The 23,206-nt window shown below is 37.3% G+C and overlaps 1 protein-coding gene across 1 annotated transcript in view; it reads right to left on the bottom strand.

Moving 5' to 3' along the window:
* The window catches only part of LOC141435767 (neuropeptides capa receptor-like), a 151,655-nt gene extending 129,219 nt beyond the window's left edge, over positions 1-22,436 (bottom strand). Inside the window, exons 1-2 of the mRNA XM_074098579.1 lie at positions 21,663-22,436; positions 2,196-2,286 (exon numbers count right to left, since the gene is read on the bottom strand). Coding sequence (XP_073954680.1) covers positions 2,196-2,286; positions 21,663-21,963 — 392 coding nt within the window. The 5' untranslated portion in view covers positions 21,964-22,436. The remainder of the gene's footprint in view (positions 1-2,195; positions 2,287-21,662) is intronic.
* Between the last annotated feature and the right edge of the window lie 770 nt (positions 22,437-23,206).

The raw sequence follows: 23,206 nt of genomic DNA, 5'->3' as shown, positions 1-23,206 counted from the left end.
TCCGACTATCTAGCTGGTGGTCTTCCTACGTTTCGGCTTCCAGTTTAGGGTCTCCAATGTAGCGTTTTCTGGCTCCATCTAACATCCCCCGCGCGACAGACATGACCAGCCCATTGCCATTTAAGTTACGCCACTCTCCTACCGGTGTCCGTAACTTTGGTTCGTTTGGCTGTAAGTACATTTCGAACACAGTTCCAATTTCTGGAAGTTGAGGTTTAAAGAAAACGTTGAACAGTAAACAAAAGGCGCGTTAAGTAATTTGATTTAAAATTTCCAAACACTGATTAAAGGTAAGTAAGTCGAACTTAGAAGGTTGTTATTTAACTTGCAAAGAACAATGTGAAATTGCGCGGGTTTTGGAAATGAAAATGATGTTAACTTGTTTGTTTAAAATACGAAAACTCAATTAGGACATTGTTTTTGTAAGGAGAATATTTTCTTGACGAAATCTATGATCCATAGGGTCCATATCTGCTCGCATACTTATTGGAAGTCCGAATGTAATGTTTGTCAGAATAATCGTTTATCATAACTCTTTTTTTTCTCTGAATCCAATGATTGTTTAGAATTGTTATAAAACAAACCTAAGCTAACCTATAGTTTTCTATAGGATGACCATACAAAATTTTCAAAAAAAAAAATGTTTCGATGAGATAAAATTATGACAAACGATGATTCGGACAAAAATTACGGTATGACTAGCGAACTTTCTAGCGAAAAAGTATGCGAACTTTGGCGCTCCCACTTATTTTAATACAACTTTGACTAAAACGCGACAAAGTTATTACAAGCTACTTAAAATGCCATTGGATGCTTTCAGCTACTTGGATATCATCGCATGCTTTCAGCTGCTAAGGATGCTGTCGCATATCGCATCCACAGAGCAGCCAAAGGACTCGCGTGTGTATCGCGTTTGTTTCATAACAAACGCGCATCGACGCCGCGTTTACGCCGCTGTGTGCAAGACTTAAGAGCGTTTATACCTGGTGAGCTGGCAACGTTGCATTTTTGATAGTTTTTATAACAAATAATTATTGGAGTAGACACATTAACTTATATATTAAGAAGTGTTCTATCAGACAACATTTTTAATTCTCATTCAATTTTTGTGGAATAATCGAGAAAAACTAATAAAAATGCAACGTTGTCAGCTCAGCAGGTATAAACGCTCTTAATAATAATGTACTTAGGTAATTATCATTGTGCGTCGGTTAAATAAATAGAAGCGTGGCTTCATTTTAAATTTACAGACCATGACAATGTGTGTGTGTTGTATGTGGCAAAATTAAAAAAAAAACAGGATGGTAGTAAGTATATCAAACTGACAAGGAAACCTATAATGGTTAAGTTTTCTTGAGAATTATTAGTAGTTAGAGTAAATAGCAGCCTAAGGTGTAAATATACCTAAACTTGGAATATTCCGTAGAAAATACGAAATCCTTAGAAAAGTATTACTTATTTTTTTCGTAATGGCTACGGAACCCTATTTCGGGCGTTTCCAAAACGCTCTTGGCCGATTTTTTTTAAATATTATTTACATTATGTATGTTTTACTTTACTTTTTGCATGTGAGGATCCTCTTTTTGTGAATTGCTACATTTTTCAATTGTAATTCAATTACGTAAGGATCTAGAATAATTTGATTAATTAAAACAACATCAACGTACAGGAATGATCGATCAAGCAAGTCAAGTCAAAGAATTAGGACTAGTTTGGTTGCTTTACAGACTTAGGACTGGTTAGGTTGCTTTACAGAATTAGGACTGGTTTGGTTGCTTTACAGAATTAGGACTGGTTTGGTTGCTTTACAGACTTAGGACTGGTTTGGTTGCTTTACAGAATTAGGACTGGTTTGGTTGCTTTACAGAATTAGGACTGGTTTGGTTGCTTTACAGAATTAGGACTGGTTTGGTTGCTTTACAGAATTAGAACTGGTTTGGTTGCTTTACAGAATTAGGACTGGTTTGGTTGCTTTACAGACTTAGGACTGGTTTGGTTTGGTTGCTGCCCTTCCCTGCTCCCCCCTGGCGACGCCCTTGCCTGAGGCCGTATAGCCTAACGTTTCCGATGGTCGTGATCGCAACCAAATGACAGTTTTTGTATGCGAACTCTGTCATTTGATGGAAGTCTATAGGGTAGGCGTATGTCCAACGCCAGATATAATAATGATGAGATAAAGAGTTATAAGTACTTACGCTTCGGATATGAATGCCCTTAGCTTGCAGAACACTATGCCCAAGCTGTACGGATACTGATGCCAGTACACGGACAAGTCGTTTGGCAGACCTGGAACAAAGTAAGATTTTGTAAAAAAAAACTGGCCAGTAGAACTAGCGCATCGAGGCACCGTATAAGGTTGTAGGTTATGAATATCTAGTGTACCTAATGAGAATGAGAATATTGGGTGACATGAACGTAAAAAATATATGAAAATACACTTCTCATAGGTTCTTCACTTCTCCTGAACCATTTTCTGTATTTAAAAAAAAATTGTTTCCGTTGTTTTGGAGAAAAGGAGGAGGAAATAAAGAAAGAAATACATTGGATGAGGGAATGGTTGAATTGATGGTGGGAAGCTGTGGGAGGGAATGGTCAATGGGTGTGATTTAAATACCTTACTTCTTTTATTAGTAGGTATAAATCTACATTTTTAATTTATTATTATATTTTTTTTAATACCTTAGACAAAGAAAATTTGTATTAATCCCTAATTTTTTTTGAATCCGAAAAATTTACGATTATTGAATATTCGCGACGTCAACATGACGTCATCGATTGGCAAGCCTTCCAATAGGTGGACTGATGACATCGTGAGAATTGCGGGCAACCGGTGGATGCAAGTGGCGAGTTGTCGTTCATTGTGGCGTTAGCAGTGGACGTCTTCCGGCTGATGATGAAACTAGATTACTTGGGTACATTTCCATACTTAATATTATAAATGCGAAAGTGTGTGTGTTTCTATGTTTGTCCGTCTTTCACGTCGAAACGGAACGACGTATCGACGTGCTTTTTGGCATAAGCATACTTAGTTTATCGGCCAGAGACATAGAGTACTTTTTATCTCGGAAAAATGCACAGTTCCCGAGGGAATAGCGCGCGATAACGAATTCCACGCGGTTCCGCAAATCTAGTAACCTCATATAACTGCCAAGCAGGGCGTATTTTACTTATTCCAGAACAACTTAGGCCGCATATACTTGTCACCTTTGCACGCTTTATTTTCGGCGCGCTCAAAGCACGTTTACTTTGTACCTTTTTTAATAATGTTATTTTCGCGCCTCTATATTTTGTATGCGTGAGTAGTCGGCGTGGATTGACGCGGGTGACAGGATTCGCGTGGTGGGGCGTCCTTTTCATTACACGATCGAGGTGCAAAGCCCATAATAATATGATGTATATGAGCGATGTCTCATTTCTAGAGAGTGGATTTGAAGTAGCGATTACAAGTTTAATATGGATAAGACTAGTACCAGTAAGTATTTATTTTTCATTTTTTTAATGTTTGAACGGTATAAAACTACTTTAATTAGAATAAAATATTTTTCTTTACATATAGTTTGTTGAACCCACGACCCTCTGCTTGAGAGGCGATAGGTCAAACCACTAGGCCACCACGGCTTCGTGAGGAAACCTGCACAAACCTGTGAAGCAATTCAATGGTGTGTGTGAAGTTCCCAATCCGCACTGGGCCCGCGTGGGAACTATGGCCCAAGCCCTCTTGTTCTGAGAGGAGGCCTGTGCCCAGCAGTGGGACATATATAGGCTGGGATGATGATGATGATGATAGTTTGTTGCAAGAATAACATTTTATTGAATTATCTATAAGATTTCATCGCGGTAAGTAAGTAAGTAATAAGATAATTGAAAGGCAAATAAACAACATGATATCTCTCTATATAACCAAATGTTTTTTCCTAACTAGGTTAGCTGGAAGAGATCCCTTTTTAGGGATAAGCTCGCCTTTGTTCTCCTCTCTGTGTATTTGTATTTTTATTTTTTATGTGCAATAAAGAGTTTACATACATACATACATATCTAATAAATAAATCTATATACTCGTATCTATCTAACCAATCGCACTAGTCATATCCATATTAAACTTGTAATCGCTACTTCAAATCCGCTGTCTACGTCATTTCGGTCTATAAATATACAAGATGATTTTTAATCAGTGATCAGGTAAAAAAAATCTAATTCATTAATTGACAGCGGTCAGAATTATATAAGTCAAACTTAAATGGAACCACTGTTTTTTGAGTGAACAGAAGTTCTTGGTCACCCTACTAATTTCGTTGTCTATGAGCTTATAACCTTTTTCAAAAGCTTTATACTTAACCTTCTGAATAATAAGTTGTCATTGCCAAACTCGTGAATATTGACGTAATAAATACGAATTACGGGGAATTCCCCTTAGATATCAACTTCACTTCAATAGTTCATGTAGGATGACCATGTATCCGGTAGTTATTGGCTTTAATGAGATAGTTAATCTAATACCTTTAAACGAACAATTCTTGTTCAATATAAATATAATATATTATATTATGTAGAATTATGAGTATGGTCATTACCATGCGTGGTTTATTAGGAATGGCATTATAGCACTTACGAAACGCCAGTGTTGCCATGCGTGGCGCGCTTGACAGAGCCTGAGATCTGGACGCGGGAAAAGCGATCGTCAATTGTCAGTTTTGTAAAAGAAGTCTGGCCCGAGTCGACAGTCTCAGGAACTGCAGGGCTACTACGAAACACGAAACTCGAGGTTCGTATCATACCATCCCTCTCGCTCTCGTATTAAACAGTATAAGTGTCAGAGGGACAGCACGACACGAACTTCGAGTTTCGAGTTTCGTAGTAGCCCTGCTGTTACGCGTTTCTTTATTATTAACTAGTCTTTTCCTTAAGTTACTGTGAATCGTTATGGTATCATCTTCTGAGGCAATTCGACGGATCGGGAGTTGGTATTTAAGGCTCAAAAAAAGTGTCTTCGTTCTGTTTGTGGACTTAAACCAACTCAATTATGCAAGCCTTACTTTATTGAATTAAAAATATTAACTTTTCCCTGTTTATATATATTCGAAACAGCTACGTATGTTAAGTCAAATATTAACCAATTCTCTGTTTTAATCGTATACGGCAGCGACATAAAATCGTAAACAAACGATCAAAAACAGCCTTATGTGCAAAAAGTGCATTCGATATGACACTTAAATTGTATAATAGGTTACCTGAATTTATAAGAGCACCAGAAAGGCAAGAGTTTAAGAAACTTGTATTAATTTTTTTGACTCAATATGCATTTTACTCTATAAAAGAATATTTATTAAAGTTAAGACTGTAATTAACACTGAATATTTGCATGCCAATTAGCAGGCAGAATACACTGCACACAAATTATACACATCAACATCCGCTTGACTGTATTCTAGCAAATAAAGTATATTTTGATTTTAATTTCTTGATCGTTATGATAGTTTCAATTCTAAGACTTCAGTGAGTGAGTTTGTGAGTGAGTGGGTATGATTGTTACTTCTTCACGCTGAAACGGCTCGACGAATTTGAATGAAAGTTGGCAAAAAGTTTATAACCTGGATTAAAACATAGGATACGTTTATCCCGATATTCCCACGGGATAAAGATGAAATCTCTAAATAACAACCGCTGGGCATAGAGTCATGAAATTTGGTATGTAGGTATCTGGACGTCTGGAATAACACATAGGATACTTTTTATCCCGATATTCTAAACCGACGTGCATGCATGAAAAGATTGATGAATGTAGAGGAACCGAAAGTTGTATGCCAGAATCGTAGCAAGTGGAAGGATGTAGTCTCTGCCTACCCCGTTGGGAAAGAGGCGTGATTTTATGTATGTATGTTCCCACGGGATAGGGATAAAATCTCTGAATAATAACCGCTGGGTTTAGAGTCATGAAATTTGGCATGGGTGTTTTAATTTAACGTAAATGAAAACCACGATCTTATTTAAGGGAATTCCCATGAGAGCTTAATAAAATCCCGGAATTTCAATTCAACTGCTGTATCTAATGATTTACGCATGCGAAGCCGCGGGTAAACGCTAGCATTATTACCATAATTTTGTAAGCGACACAGGTGACTAAAAGTAATATGAGCATTACATTTCGTAGCCTTCCAATTTCTTTCGCTACAACGTGTCAACGAGATACGCATACAAAATTGTCGTAGACCCTCTACGGCGTAGGCATTCTGCGTAGAGCAGCTACGCCGTAGTTTATTACATTTGGAAGGTGACGAGTACATACAAAAAGCTAGACGCCATACCAAGGCCATACCTTACACAAAGTGAAAATCTTGAATTTTTCGTAATGGCTACGGAACCCTATCGTGGCCGTTCGTGTGATTAATTTGTTAGTGTGTGTGTGTGTGTGTGTTTGTTTAGCTACGTAAAGGGATAAATTGTTTACGAGCTGTTGCGCGCGACTTCATCGGCGAAGAATTCGGCTATCGCTATATCCCGCGGGAACTGAGCAATTTTCCGGGATTAAACTATTCTATGTCCTTCCCCGGGACTCAAACTTATCTTTCATCTATTCGGCGGCTATAAATCGGTTCAGCGGCTTAGACGTGAATAAATAATAGACATACGAACATACAGTTACTTTCGCATTTATATGTGGTAGAAAGCTGTATTTAATTAATTTTTCATTATTCAAAATTACTAATGTGTAAACATCGGATTAGATACACCATCAAAATGCCAAAATATTCATACAAATATGCAACAAAAAAGGGCGAAAGCTGCACAATCAAAAACCATTTATTATTAGAATTTAGGTACATTTATTTTCACATTATATTTGTATGTATATACATATTTTCTATTTCTACAGCTAAATGGGACCATGTTGATTGATTTGATATTTTTTTGTTTTTTTTTATCCAAAATTCCATTAAAGTCTGAGTATTTTAACAAAAATAAGATTTTCGTAGATAGTTCGATCGTTTCGATGGCATAAGCATAAAATAACACGTAAAACAACTAAAATAACGCTATAAAAATAGAATTATATGCATTTGCATATGCAAACATGCAAATGCATATAAACCGATGTCTAATTATGTGCCTACTTGCATTCTATCCGTAACAGCCCTTTGTATTAGGGGTCAACTTACTTTTTAGGGTTCCGGAGCCAAAATGGCAAAAACGGAACCCTTATAGTTTAGCCATGTCTGTCTGTCTGTCTGTATGTCTGTCTGTCCGTCCGTCCGCGGCTTTGCTCAGGGACTATCAATGCTGGAAAGCTGTAATTTTGCACAGATATATATGTAAACTATGCCGACAAAATAGTACAATAAAAATTAAAAAAAAAATTTTTTTTTGTGTACCTCCCATAGACGTAAAGTGGAGGTGATTTTTTTTTTCTCATCCAACCCTATAGTGTGGGGTATCGTTGGATAGGCTCTTTAAAAACATTAGGGGTTTGCTAAAACGATTCGATTCAGTGATTTGTTTGCGAAATATTCAACTTTAAAATGCAAATTTTCATTAAAATCGAGCGTCCCCCCCCCCCTCTAAAATCTAAGCCGGTCGGTGGAAACATTTGAAAAAATTCAGGATGGTAGTAAGTATATCAAACTTTCAAGGAAAACTATAACGGCTAAATTTGCTTAAGAATTATTAGTAGTTTAATAGTATGATTGGTTTTTTGGAATCTTTTTGTATTTTTTATTTCAATTCCAAATTTTTACTTTTACGGTCATCCCGTAAAACCGAAATTGCTAATTGCTATATAGCACGCGGTACGGATTACCGAGGACCTGGGTTCGATTCCCAGTGATGGCCTTATTTTTCTGTTTTTTCTGTGCATCTATATTTCAGTTTGTATTTTCAAGTTTAATAGTAAATAGCAGCCTAAGGTATAAAATATACCTAAACTTGGAAGATTCCGTATAAAATACGAAATCCTTAGAAAAATATTACTAATGTTTTCTTAATGGCTACGGAACCCTATTTCGGGCGTGTCCGACACGCTCTTGGCCGGGTTTAGTTTATGTTATGCTGTCCCGTGACTCAGGAGTCTCAGGAGACTTCAGTGATACACTTTCTTATAAAAATGTTTGCAATGTATACTATTAGCAGCATGTTTAGGAGATGAGCCATGAAGGATTTACCTTAAAACATTCACAACTCCTAACTTTTAAGTGAAATTCTACCCCATAAAATCATACTTTTAATAAGTGACTCAGGAGACGTTACGGCCGCTCGCCCACGGCGACCTTTTGTGGCGATGCAGTCGCGCGTTCGCATGTATACAGTCGCGATGCGGTCGCTAGCTGTGTACCCTCGCCCACATAGCCACGAAGTCGCGATGCAAACGCGCTACTGTCGCGCTTCACCCTCCTCCCTTCACACCCTCCCTCCGTTCTCTCCACGTTGTCGTCCGAAACCGTCGCTCGTTTGCATCGATACAGTCGCGATGCTGTAGCGCAGTAGTTCCCAAACTTATTTTTCTCGTGGACCACTTTCAAAATTTTACTGGTTTCGGTGGACCCCCTGCTGCTACATTTCTACCACATTCTTAAAGTCGCCAAAAAATAAAAATTGTGTTGCTTCTGAGTTCTGTCCAGTCGCTTGCCTTATTAAAATATTATCTGCTTAGTTAGGTACTTAAAACAATGTAGGTAGGCCCTTATAAAAACTATGCTTACATTTTGGCTCTTTACTATCAAAAGCAGATAAATTTTCGTGGACCCCCCATTAGCATCTTATGGACCCCCATTTTTTGTTCACGCCTACGTAGACCCCCAGCAAGTCTCCCGTGGACCCCTGGGGGTCCACCTGGACCACTTTGGGAATCACTGCTGTAGCGCGTTAGTAGCGCGTTGCCAATGCGACTAACGCGCGTTAATAGCGATGCTGTCGAGCATTTACAAAACGCGCGACAGCATCGCTACAAAAAGTCGCCGTGGGCGAGGCAACAAGGTTGCCCTACCATGGCAACAAGCTACACTAAACAGTTGATTGACCCCTGATATTGTTAGCTGAGCGTGACGTCATTTGTTTATGTGATAACATAATACTATACTCTCTACTAATTCATTGAACTGTCGTAACGTAAGGTTATCTCTATTTCTGTTGTTATAATTAGATATTGTTCATAAGTTTCTTCCAAAATAGCTCAGAGATAAAATAGATTTAATAGCTTTACTCAGTTACTTTTATATCGGTGTGTTTATTTCTATATCTGTGCAAATATAACTATGCTTAATTGCTAATTGTGATTATTGCTCCGATAAGCAAAATAAAGAATATTTATGATCCTTACCATTTAATCTCCCACATTATTTATTAACAACTTATAATAATACCCGTAAAAGTAACAAATTTGGAGTTGAAAAAAAAATACAAAAATACTCCAAAAAAACCAATCATAATTTGATTGCTTAGTAGCGACATCTCTTGTCTGGGTGAGCGGTTGGTTCCGAAAGAGTGTGTCGACGCCACATAGATGTCGCTAGTGCTGCTGCTTAAGTAGCAAAGTAGAAATAAGCAACATGAGATATGTATGCATAGGAAAAATTCGTGTCTAGATTCCTGCCCAGCAGTGGTGTAGGGGTTATAGCACGCAGCACGGAATGCTGAGGACCTGGGTTCGATTCCCAGTGCTGGTCTCTTTTTCTGGTTTTTCTGTGCATCCATGTCTCAGTTTGTATTTTCGATAACTTATAATAAACATAAATGTTTAAATGAACATAATCGCAATAAACGAAAGCTAATATGCCAAAAATAAAAAATATTATACATATCAAGGAGAATATGAGACAAAGCTATTGAAATCAACTGAGAAAATATCATGTAAAGTCATTTAAACACAAAATAATTTATTATTAAGCTAACTGCCTTCGTGTTTCCCTATAAAGATTACCTGGCGTTACTAAGCTCCTCACGTCCAACTAAAGGCCCACTTCCTACGCTTCAATGGATATACGCGACCAATCCACGAATTAATATTCCTTGGGCACGTCAGAAAAAAGGTTAGAAGTGAAACGGATTCAAATTTGAATATGGCTACCTGGTCTAGATATTTTTGCCCCGACTCATTTTCACAGGAACGCGTGTAAATAGTTATCTATCAAGCTGGAATTCATAAACCTAACACACAAAGGTCTCTAGCAAGATTTTAAGCTTTCTTTATCTCCTATCTCAATATGACAAAGTTTTTTTAACAAAAAATAGAACCGATCACAAAAAAATAGAAAATAATTTTCTACTAGCATGAAGTCGGTGCCTCAGCAGGAGCCAGCAGGAGGTATTTGAGGTATTTGTCACAGGCTTGATCGAGCGATAAGTTCAAGATATTTTGCTTTTTATTCGGCAGTGTACGGTTATAATACAAATTCACACACGTAGCACATTAGTATTTGTGCCAAATTATAATTATTGTTATTAAATTATTATTATTGAATTGAATTCTAATTTGACATTTTAAATTTATTTATTTTTTATTCTCGCTGACTATTTATTATACTTAATAAGATTTATTTATTTTTGTATACATTTGACGATCCTTTTGTGAATTTCTTATAATTAACTGACATGTGCTTATAATGTATTTTTTCAAAAGGTAATAAATAAATCTAATCTAATCTAATCTAATCTATACATTATTGCTTGTATACGTGTGCGATTTTCTTTGCAAAAACGTCGCAAGTCGTTCGATAAAACTGGTGCCGGATTAGCCCACAAGCAAATTAAGCAATTTGCTAGCACATAATAAAAGGCAAGGCTGGTTACCGCTACTCATGGGAAGGGGGAGGTGGGGGGGATGCCACAGGCGTGGATTGCTTAGGGCATCAAATAGTCTTAATCCGGCACTGGATAAAACGGTATCTAATCGTTAGCACTAAGTAGTCAGAACTAAGCCGTACAAAAAATCAGTGAGTAGCCTCATTAGGCTAGACCATTGTCTGACCTATCTCTCAATCTCAAGCGGAGGGTCGTAGGTTCAAGAATTTATTTGTTTTTTTTTATGTAGCCTGTAATATGTCCCACTGCTGGGCAAAGGCCTCCCCTTTCTTTCGCCACTCTTCCCTATCATGAGCATGCTCCTGCCAATCGAGCTGAAAAGCGCCCAGGTCGTTCCGCCATCTCCTCTTGGGTCTGCTTTTTTTATTATTATTTTTTTATATAAGAAGGGGAAAATGAGCATGTGGATCACCTGATGGGAAGCAATCACCGCCGCCTAACACGAGGGGTATCACGTTGCCAGCTCTTTGAGAGACTGATAGACTCGTTTTCAAAGGAATTTACCTCGAGCTTCTCGGAACCTGCAAAGTAATTCAATGATGTGGCAAGTTCTCACTCCGCACAAGGCCCGTATGGGAACTACAGCCCAGCTCTCTCACTCTGGGAACGTATATAGACATTGACATAGACATAATTTTATTCGACATCAAAGTCAAAGTCAAAGTCAAAATATCTTCATTCAATTTAGGCTATAACAAGCACTTTGAATGTCAAAAAAAATACCACTGGTTCGGATAAACCGAACCGAAATTGAGAAGAATCCGGCAAGAAACTCAACGAGGTATATTTTATTTAACAAATTTACAATATTATTAAATGATATCTATACATCACAAGTATTTAACACAACTTTATTTTTAACACAGTAGGTACGCTATTTGAAGGGATCGCTAATGCGGATCGGAATTATTTTCAAATATCCCTGTCCATGATATAATCATTAACTTTATAATACGCCTTAGATATTAATGTCTTCTTGACAATAGATCTGAAAGTCCACGCACTCTTAAAATAATAGACAAATTACAAAAAAAAAATTGATGATGTCGAAAAGAAACGACTCAGCATCATGCTGTTGTAAGTATAAGTGCCTAAGTATTATAACGCTGATTTTACCTAGGACCTATTGCGGACCCCTGATACAGATGCTACGGAACCCTAGGGGGTCCCTAGTCTATACTTTAAATTTGACTTGACGAATTTAAATTGACCGTACAGGCTGTGATCCCATGAACATTATCTAAGTATGAAACTTTCATTAAGGATATCTAATACCGAAATAGACAGTGATATTATGAGGTGATTTTGAAATGGATAAACTCGATTTAGTCCCACGCGAAGTAGGCGGTTAAGCAATGCATAGCCGCTTTTGCGTTGGATATTTGTAGTCGTGCAGTCGTCCATGTTTAAAATTAAATAAACTGGATGAATGGAGTTTTATAATACCGATTGAATCTATACAGATATCTAGATTAAAAGTAGCGTATATATTATTCCAGATGTCCTGATCTACATCCAAATTTCATCGAAATCTAGCGTGCAGGAGTAACAAACAAAAATTCCCGTGGGAATTCCTGAAAATTACCATCGTGGTTTCCATTGACATTGCATAAAAAAACAACAATCAACATGACTCTTAACACAAAATGTTGAGATTTCGAGATTTTGTCCCTATCTTGTGGAAATGTAGCCTTTACAGATTTCCAGCTATCTATATATACCTCATCATCATCATCATCATCAGCCCGAAGACGTCCACTGCTGGACAAAGGCCTCCCCCTTAGAACGCCACAATGAACGACAACTCGCCACTTGCATCCACCGGTTTCCCGCTACTCTCACGATGTCGTCAGTCCACCTGGTGGGAGGCCTGCCAACGCTTCGTCTTCCGGTTCGTGGTCGCCACTCGAGGACTTTTCTCCCCCAACGGTTATCTGTTCTTCGAGCGATGTGGCCTGCCCATGGCCACTTCAATTTGCATATTTTTCCAGCTATGTCAGTGACTTATATATACCTAATTTTATTAAAATCCATCCAGCCGTTTTCAGCGTGAAGTACCTAGCAAACGTACACACACACTCACAAAAAATCGCATTTATAATATTAGTATGATGATTTAGTGCTCTAGTCGCTGAGGAAAAAAATCTAACCTGGTGTGCAGTTGATAACCTAACCAACAGAAAGTTGGAAAAACCCCGACTTTGTCACTTCAAAATTCAATATCTCAAAAACGGCTGAACCGATTTTGATGAAACATATCTAAGAACTATCGCTAGAAAACCTGCTTTCAGTTAAAAAAAGCCGCATTCAAATCGGTCCATCCGTTTAAGAGCTACGGTGCCACGGACAGACAGACAGACACACATAGCGGTCAAACTTATAACACCCCTCTTTTTGTGTCGGGGGTTATAAAATAGGACAATGTTTCAAGAGATGATCGATAGACTGGGGGCCCGCACATCATCCGTATCATTTTCGACCAGTCCCACCAGCATCACAATAGTCATAGTAAGACGCAGGTGGTAGGACCTTGTGCAAGGTCCGCCCGGATTGCTACCACCATCTTGCTCGCTAATCCTGCCGTGAAGCAGCAGTGCTTGCACTGTTGTGTTTCGGCGTGGAGAGTAAGACAGCCGGTGAAATTACTGGCACTTGAGGTATCCCATCTCAGCCCTCTAGGTTGGCAACGCATCTGCAAAACCCCTGGTGTTGCAGATGTTTATGGACGGTGGTGATATCTTACCATCAGGAGACCCACTTGCTCGTTTGCCATCCAGTCGAATAAAAAAAAAAAAAAAAACGCTCACTAGGCTGGGGGCAAAGGGGCTGTTTCACCATCCATTGATTAGTGTTAACTGACGGTTAAATGTGATGCCGTCTCTATTTGTTTTGTTCGAATAGACGGAGACGGCATCACTTTTAACCGACAGTTAACACTAATCATTGGATGGTGAAACAGCCCCTAAGAGTAAGTAATGCCATCCTTTGGGAACAATCCTTGTAGTAACTTCAAATATGTTGATTACTTTATGTAATGTTCGAAACATGTTCCAAGTTTGTAGTGTTTTGGTGCACTATTAGGTTAAGTAAGACGACCAGATGGCCTAGTGGTTAGAGAACCTGACTACGAAGCTTGAGGTCCCGGGTTCGATTCCCGCGTCGGGGCAGATATTTGTATGAAAAATACGAATGTTTGTTCTCGGTTCTTGGGTGTTTAATATCGTCGTATCCTACGATAAGAGCCACAATTACAAAATGCTCACTTTTCAGGAGAAGCATTTTTGTGTTTCTTTCAAAATATAAGTAGCGAATTGATAATTTTGCAATTAAATAATGTGTATTAGGGTTCTAGGGTTCTGTTAAAAAAATATTATGTTTTTAATGATACATTATAGATAGATTTTGTCCTTTAAATCCTTTTTCGTCGGACTAAATGAGTTTTAAAGGGCCATAAGCTACATTGTGCCTTTTATCGTCGAAAAATTCGAGGCCACAACTACCATTAGGACCAAATTGTAGTTGTTAAAATATTTGCGTTTCAACATTTTTTAACTTCTAGTATTTTTCTTGTAATACAGGAAGAAGTGGCAAATAAGAAAAATATTTAATTTTTATTTTTTAAGATTTTTTAAATCATAATGCGTAGGTACGTAGCCACAGTAATTCTCTAAAATAAAACAAGTCCCATTTAAGGAAGCAAGTGAAACTAAAAAAAACATACTTAAAATAAATGTTTAACTTCTGAAACTCAAAATATTCTTTACGCTCTTAATATAAAAATAAAATTGCACATTATTATTTACTCAGTCTTCAGTAGGTACTCATTGGGGATCTTTCCTTATTCTTTCTCATCGTCTGTATCACCGGCAGTAGCGACACCTCCTTTCTCATGACGTAACGTTATAAAAAAGTCATGAAATTCTTCATGGTTTTTTTTATTTTATTTTTTGATTGATACAAAGATACTTGTCTTTATTCACTTTTATAGGGTCTGTGCTTACTCTTGCAATATTTGTAACTACACTCCTTGTCCCTCTATTCACCTTTTATTATATAAGTCGTTATTGTTTTCTAGTCTTCGCGAAAATCGTAACTAAGTATATTAATTGGTAATAGGGACCAAATATTAGACAGTGTAAGTTAAGAAAATAAAGATTAACTACATTTCTTTAAAGACAACGTTTCATTATTTCTTAATGTGGTGGAAGATTTTTTTTGACATTCATAAGTGCTTGTTATAGCCTAAATTGAATAAAGATATTTTGACTTTGACTTTGAATATTTACAGACTGTTACCGACAACAATAGCGGGCTTGATGTTTAAGCAAACCAAGTTAATCGCAGCGCAGATTTTTGTCAGAGCTACAACACATAAATAGAAGACAAATTGATGAAGACTGAATTTTAAATAAAACTCAGATGCATTAAAAAGCAGTAGCCGTCATTGTACAAATTAAACGAAAAAATAAAATGTTGGTGATATAATTTTGGAAACTTTCCCGGAGTCACACCGAAGTTTTTGTCAACTTGAAAACCTTCAACTTCTCGCTACTACCTATACCTACTGAATTATTTTTGCATAATGTCATCGTCGAAGAAAAAAATACGAATAATTTCTTCTCTCTGCATAACTATATCATTTAGAACTTCATCGGTTTCTTTTTGTTTTTCTACAAGGATAAAATTTTCAATCTGACACGGAATTGAGCTAAACTTTAAAATTGTCTTTTAATCATTGCACATTCGACATTTTCGCCAGTTTTTTCTTCGGTAATGTCATCAGGCGAAAACAATTCAGCAGTAGCAGGAAGATAAACGTTTTCAAATTGAAAAAACTTCGGTGTTGCTCCTGGAAAATTTTCAAAATTATATCACCAATATTTTTTTTCGTTTTATTTAAAATTAGGTCTTCATCAATTTGTCTTCTATTTATGTGTTGTAGCTCTGAAAAACATCTGCGATTAATTTGGTTTGTTTTAACATCAAACCCGCTGTTGTTGTCGGTGACAGTATGTAAATAATAAGAAATACTGAAACGATGTCTTTAAAAAATTATGCTTAGGTAATCTTTATTTTCTTAACTTAGGTACACTGTCTAAAATATGGTCCCGATTGTTAAACAAATAATCTCGATCTTGTTCTTTTCAGGTTCTACGTGAGACTTCTCGTTTTATTTTTTCTGTAAATAGTTAGAAATTAAAAAGCACAGGCAAAACATTATTAATAATAAAACAGTCACAGAAACCATGCCGAATTTTATAAGAAACCATAAGAGAATAATATTCTAGCCTATTGGCCGACTGACAAGAAATTAGAAGGTAAATAGATATAAGAATGCCAAAATATACAGCGAAAAAGGCCTCAAGTGCCATAAGAACCCAAAAATCAGACATGCAAAATCACACCTTCAAAATAATTATTGTTATCAAAAAGCAATTATGTTCATTCTATGAAGCCGCAATGTTAGTAAACTACCCAAATATATCTTTAAAAAGCGAATATTTAAGCAATAATTCAACAAAACATAATTCGTACATAGAAAAAGGACACTACCGAAATTGTGGCCACACATTTGCTATACAAATAAAATTGAGCTATTACGCGATAGAAGACCGCAGTAGCCGTTCGGGCTTTATTCTAGGTAATAATAACCACTTCATTAAATTGTGTGAATTTCTTCATTAAACTATGTAAATATATAAATAAGTAACCTAAAAAAATAAATAATACAAAAGTAAACCTAAAATAAGTAATAAATAGAATCTGAATAATGAAAAAACTTTATAAATCAATTTCGCTAAATTTACTTGGTGTTTACTTCTTTTGTTCAGCGCCATCCTTTGTAACTATTTTCACTAGTGTAAGTCCTCGACGAATCGTTTTATGGTTTTCATTGTCAATTAACGAAAAAATAGATGATCTTACAAATGAAATAACCATTACGAATGCACGCCACTCTCCCGGCGCTGTCCGCCGAGTACCGCAGAAACGGCGCTTGCGCCCCCTCGTCGCGCCCGCGTATCTCCTTTTTACACGGCGAATAAGGACAGCAGCGTATTTCTGGCTTTACTCCGCGTTAGAAGTGAGACATACGTAATTGTGGCTTTTTAAAATTATTTTTTTACTATTTAATAAAAAAATATTAAAATTATAATTTTAAGTTATAAACATGTATCTTGACGTGTAGAATTCAATTTTACAATAAAAACTAAAAGCCCCTATGGTGATAGTGGCTCTTATCGTAGGATACGACGATATGTATTTAAGTATGTATCTATCCATATAATTATATTTATCCGTTGCTTAGTACCCATAACACAAGCTTTGCTAAGCTTACTTTGGGACTAGGTCAATTGGTGTGAATTGTCCCGTGATATTTATTTATTTATTTAAGTAGGTTAATATTGTTACTGTTATGATGATATCCGCAGTAGAACTAAGGTTACCGACATAGCCCGAAGAATTGCGAAACTAAAGTGGCAGTGGGCGGGGCACATTGCTCGCAGGACGGATGGCCGATGGGGCCAGAAGGTTCTCGAATGGCGTTCGCGGACCGGGAGACGAGCTGTCGTTAGGCCTCCAACAAGATGGAGCGACGACTTGGTTAAGATCGCGGGATCGCGGTGGATGCGGAAAGCACAAGACCGGTCTGAGTGGAGAGCCTTGGGGGAGGCCTATGTCTAGCAGTGGACGTCTTTCGGCTGACATGATGAATATTGTTACTTGTGCATTAGATACGTTTCCAAGAGCTGGTCACCGTCCTAATAGTCGTTGGTATAGTGTTTTAATTCATTAGCTTAGTAATAGAGACCAAAGTAAGGTGTCGTCTATTGGGCTTTGTCATTAATTTCATAGTTTTACCAGTTCAAATGCTTTACCTACTGGTAACAAAGTGTCATAAGAAACAGATAATTCTTTTACGGCGACTAGGTACTAACATAAAATAAACTGGGCTTATAACATCTGGTAGTATGGTGTGCGGTTGTGTTGCTCTGAAGATGAGCTCTGGTTGAGTTCGAAACGCGTCAGTGTATTGTGGTGGTGGCGATAGATGGGTTTCTGTGATTTGTGTGTTTTTTTACAGTGTAGAGGTGGAGCAACACGCATATTTTGCATAAACTTAGCTATCATAAGGTCGCGGGTGAGCAAAGAAATTCTTTTAGTTAATTGATAAGTACCTCCGCAAAGTAACGCCTGATTCAATAAACTGGGCTTTGTAACGGAGATACCCTTATTCCCCTCAACATTCTATACATGCATCCCATGGCATGCATTTGCAATAGCACGGAAGCTTTTTTATACGATGAACACTCCACAGAGAGATCAATGGCTAAAACAGCGACGTCACGGATTAAGCGATTAACACACAACGTACACAAAATACGATTTAAATTAAAACACGGGATACGATGCTTTTGAGCTGCCTGAATTAAGGATGTAAGGAAATCAAAAGATAAAAAAGCGCCAACCAATCTGACAGAGCAACTGACTTCTTATTCCCTGGTAGTCAAATTGCACTGGATTTTTTAATTTATTAAGAATTGCGATTTTAATGAAAACGCGGGATACGTTGCTTTTGAGCTACCTAAATTAAGGAAATCAAAAGATACAAAAAGCGCAATAAGGAGGTACTTCCAGTAGTTCATTCCGTTTTTTTGAGATACTTGGAATATGATCCCAATTTTTTTTAAAAAGATGTTGCTGACTGGCCAGCAGATGAGGAGCAAATAACCGGCCAAGAGCGTGTCGGACACGCCCAAAATAAGGTTCCGTAGCCATTACGAAAAAATTAAGTAAGCTTTTTCTAAGGATTTCGTATTTTATACGGAAACGAAATCTTCCAAGCTTAGGTATATTTTATACCTTAGGCTGCTATTTAATAGTAAAACTACTAATAATTCTCAAGCAAACTTAGCCGTTATAGTTTTCCTTGAAAGTTACTACCAACCCGAATTTTTTCAAATTTTTCCACCCATCAGTTTAGATTTTAAGGGGGGGGGACGCTCGATTTCAATGAAAATTTGCACTTTAAAGTTGAATATTTCGCAAACAGACACTGAATAGAAAAATTGTCTTAGCAACCCCCATCCAACGATACCCCACAATATAGTGTTAGTCGAGAGAAAAAAAAACCACCATTTTACGTCTATGGGAGGAAGGTAGCCTAAAAATCGCGGGGAAGGACATAGGACAGCTTTCATCGCGATACGGATATACAAATTGTGCGTGGACTGAGTCGCGGGCAACAGCTAGTCAGCAGTAGACAATAAGGAGAAGGAGGCTTTGTCCCAACTAATTCACGGCTCTATGCCAGATTGAAAAAGTTCGTTTTGCAAATTAATGATATATTTTTGATTAAATTCTCGAGCAAAAAAGCAAACAAATGCCACGAGCCTGTCTACTCACTTATTTAAAAATTCCTCTTCACACCCACCAGCCTGTAAGTAAGTACGTAAAAAACTTAACCTCCTGTACCACTACCATGAGTTTACAGTGACCGCGCGTACTCGATAGCGACGGCGTAAATTATTTGTAGAGGCGCTGTACAATTCTCCATACAAATAATTTACGCCGTCGCTATCAAGTACGGTCACTGTAAACTCATGGTAGTGGTACTGGATTGCGTCTAAATAAAGAGCTAAATGAACACCCACGGTAAGTCCTGACATCACTTAAATAAACTTAGCCTAAATTACCGGGCGTACTTCATACAGAACTTAAATGCTTTTAAAAATAACACAACGAGAGAAGATTCAAAACTCTAGTTTAAATTCTTTAAAGTACCTACATTTGGCATATTTTTTTTTTACTGGGATCCAGGTGGTTGAAAAGGCCCTTCTTGTCTTGGCTCTTTTACACGTTCATTCTGGCGTTAGTTCAGTCCATGATTCTGGTCGGAATGATTAGGTACAGAATTACAATGTGAATTCTCAGACTAATGGACTGGTGGTGCAGACTAGGGTTGTAACGGAACTTCGCCTCCGCCTCCGATACTGCGGCAGTTCCGCAAGAAATCGTATCTTTGCCTCCGCCTCCGCCTCCGCAATTTTTTTTGCGGAGTTATAACGGAGGTTTATTTCTCATTTCATTATCTCGGCGCGCAGCGGGAACGCGGTCGGGGTGGGGGCGGGCGTAAGACAAATAACACACGACAGGAATCAACCTGTGTCGTTGCTTGGACGTACGAAATTGTAATGTATATCTTTGATTGAACCGCGATTTTTTAAAGTGATTTTGTACAAAGTAATTGTTTATTTAAGTCACATGCACGATGACGCCGAAAACAAGTGAGATTTGGTAGTTTTTTTTGAAATTTTTGAGATTTTTGAGTTCAATAAAGCATAAACTACTATGTATTTTTTTCCACATCCACTTTCACCTCCGCATTCGCCTCCGCCTCTGCTAAGAAGGCCTCCGTTACAACCCTAGTCCAGACTGATGAAAATTAAACGTTTTTTATAATATTCGTTAATCCCATAAGAGTGACAGAAAAAATAATGTACTGACCTGACGCCAGAATGATCGTATAACCGAAGTCTATATAATAATGCACAAAACAAATGTGAAACTTTAAATCTTTTTTAGGGTTCCGTAGTCAACTAGGAACCCTTATATGTAGTGTCGCTACGTCTGTCTGTCTGTCTGTTCGCGGCTAAACTCGGAGACCGTTAGCACTAGAAAGCTGTAATTTGTCATGAATACATATCAGTCACGCCGACAAATTGGTAAAATAAATAAAACAAAAAAAAAATTTTTTTTTAGGGTACCTACCTCCAACCTCCCATAGACGTGGGGGTGATTTTTTTCGACATCCTACAGTGTGGGGTATAGGTGGGGGTTGGATAGGTCTTTTAAAAGCATTGAGAGTGGTTGTCATTTTCGATGTCCGTTTGCGAAATATTCAGCTTAAAAGTGCAAATTTTCATTAAAATCGAACGTCCCCCCCCCCTCTTCTCTAAAATCTGAACTGTTGGGTGGAAAAATTTGAAAAAATTCAGGATGGTAGTGAGTATATCAAATTTACAAGAAAAATTATAACGGCTATGATTGCTTGAGAATCATTAGTAAGTAGTTTAAGAGTACACAATATGAAATCCTTAGAAAAATATTACTTGATTTTTTGGTAATGGCTATGGAACCCTATCCTATACCCTTCAAGTATCCTTCGAGGTGGAAACGGAAGTTTTTTTTCGATATTCCCACGGGAATACAATCGGGGTATAAAACCTTTTTTTTACTTGCAGATTGAAATGACCAAGAATCCTTTCCTTGGGGCTATAAATTTAAAGAAATAACTAACCGAGTGTGAGTTGAACTCGCGCAATGAGGGTTCTGTATAAAATTAAAAGCAGAGCTACGAGTATGATAGGGTATATATATATTTCTTGCCACAACAACAACGAATAATATAAATGTAGCAAACTCCTTGGAGTTTGTACTTTTTGGTGTATTTTTTGTAAAATTATTTTTTTGTATATTTTTCTTATATGTGATACTTGTCATTATTGCTTTGTGTTGTGTGGTTGTGTTATCAAGTCAAAATATTATATTTCAATTTTATCATATTATTTCTTCGTTTGCTTTTTAGTTATTAACAGTCCATTCATACGCTTTAAATAAATTAAAGTAATAATTATGAAGGGATCCCGTACAAGAGACGTATTATTTTTGTTTTCGTTTTATCTCTATAACGTTTAAATATACGTAAATTTCAAGCTCGTAATGAACTAAAAAAAAACAGTTAACTACAATAATGCCTAGTTCGTTTATTTTTAGAGATATACGGTACCCTCTGTGCGCTATTTCCACTTGACCGGATTTTTTTGAGGTCCGTATCCCTGAAAATTCAAATTTTCATTTAGTTAAGTACTCACCAAATAAAAGAAGCAGTAAATCACTGACAGCCAAGCTGAAGAGGTAATAGTTCGTGGCAGTGTGCAAGCCAGGGTGCTTGACAATTACGACACACACGCAAATGTTCCCGATCACTCCGGTCAGGAATATCACGACCAATACCACACTGATGGGCACTATTTCTGTCAGAGGCAGCCTCCGGGAACCCATCAGCCACCATAACATTTCAGCCTCGCTACAGTCGAAGAATGTTAGGTTATTGCAGCGGTTGTAAAAGTCCTCGTAAGTTTCGTTGGGGCGGAGCTGGATTTCTGTTGCCATTTTGGAGTTTTTTTTTCCAATGCACTCAGTAATCAATCAACTTACTCGTCATAAATAATTTTAGTGTACAAAATTCTGCACTTGAGTTTTCAGTTGCTAAGAACTACTTTGAAATGTACGCACTTTTTAAGCTACACTTAATTTTTAACTGATTGAGACTACACGAGACCACTTATTACGGTCACAAATGCTTAATAGCGACTTATGAAAGCTAACACGGAATGTATACGTTGAATTTTTTAAATCCTAACCACGACTCACACTTTTTTTTAACTTTAAACTTTAGAAGTACATACACTTAGTTTTTAACTATGGACTAACATCGAAATCTCCGATCGAAAGAATCCTCATTAATTCCGTATCCAATTATGGAGCTGTATTTCTGACTTTCAGTTAGATAAAAGCGGAATGTTAAATCAATGTGTTCACGAAACTTTTCTTGGACACTAACGGAGCGCTAGACATGTCCGCCTTCGCAGAACACCGACGCCAACTGACGCCTCTCATCTCCTTTCGGCTGTTCAACATTCACTTTCGTTAGATATCACACTTTATTCTAATTTTATCAGGTAAATAATACCACTAATTAATCAACAATTTTATTAAATGATAAAAAACAAAGATAAATTAAAATATACACTAAAGGCAACAACGATTGAGGCTGGCAATTCAACGCAGAATCGCTGCCAGCCTCCTGGGAACTAAGCCGAACGGTGATATTTATAAAGAACATTTTTTTATTTATCAACAGAATACTGAAAAAAAATGCGTTTTAAATAATAAATGGATACTCGTGCCATCGGTACGCTTGACACCAACAGACCCAATCTCAAAGTAAGCAGAGCTTGTGTTATGTATAGGTGCATAAATACTAGGGCAACGGTTAAATATATTGAAATGAATATACTTACATACTTAAAAACATAGAACACCCAAGACTCGAGAGCATTCGTACTTTTCATACAAGTATCGTCCCCGACCGGAAATCGAACTAGGGACCTCAAGCATCGTAGGTACCTGGTAAGGTTATCTAGCCAATGATTAATCGTGTCACTTAAGGAAACCATGTTAGGATCTTTAAAGAATCTTTTTCTCATATTGTTGCAAATTTGTTGTATGTAACTTCACATAGGTACCTATAAGATTGGTCACCGTGAAAAATCACGTCGAAGGTTCGAGTAAAGTATATTTGACGTTGATCTCCTGAGAGTATTTTTACGAAAAAAAAATGAAAGATGTTCTG

Source organism: Choristoneura fumiferana, chromosome 15 (assembly GCF_025370935.1).
Source record: "Choristoneura fumiferana chromosome 15, NRCan_CFum_1, whole genome shotgun sequence".
NCBI classification, from domain to species: domain Eukaryota; kingdom Metazoa; phylum Arthropoda; class Insecta; order Lepidoptera; family Tortricidae; genus Choristoneura; species Choristoneura fumiferana.
Note: the sequence above shows the minus strand (reverse complement) of the source record. Positions and strands in the feature narration are given on the sequence as shown.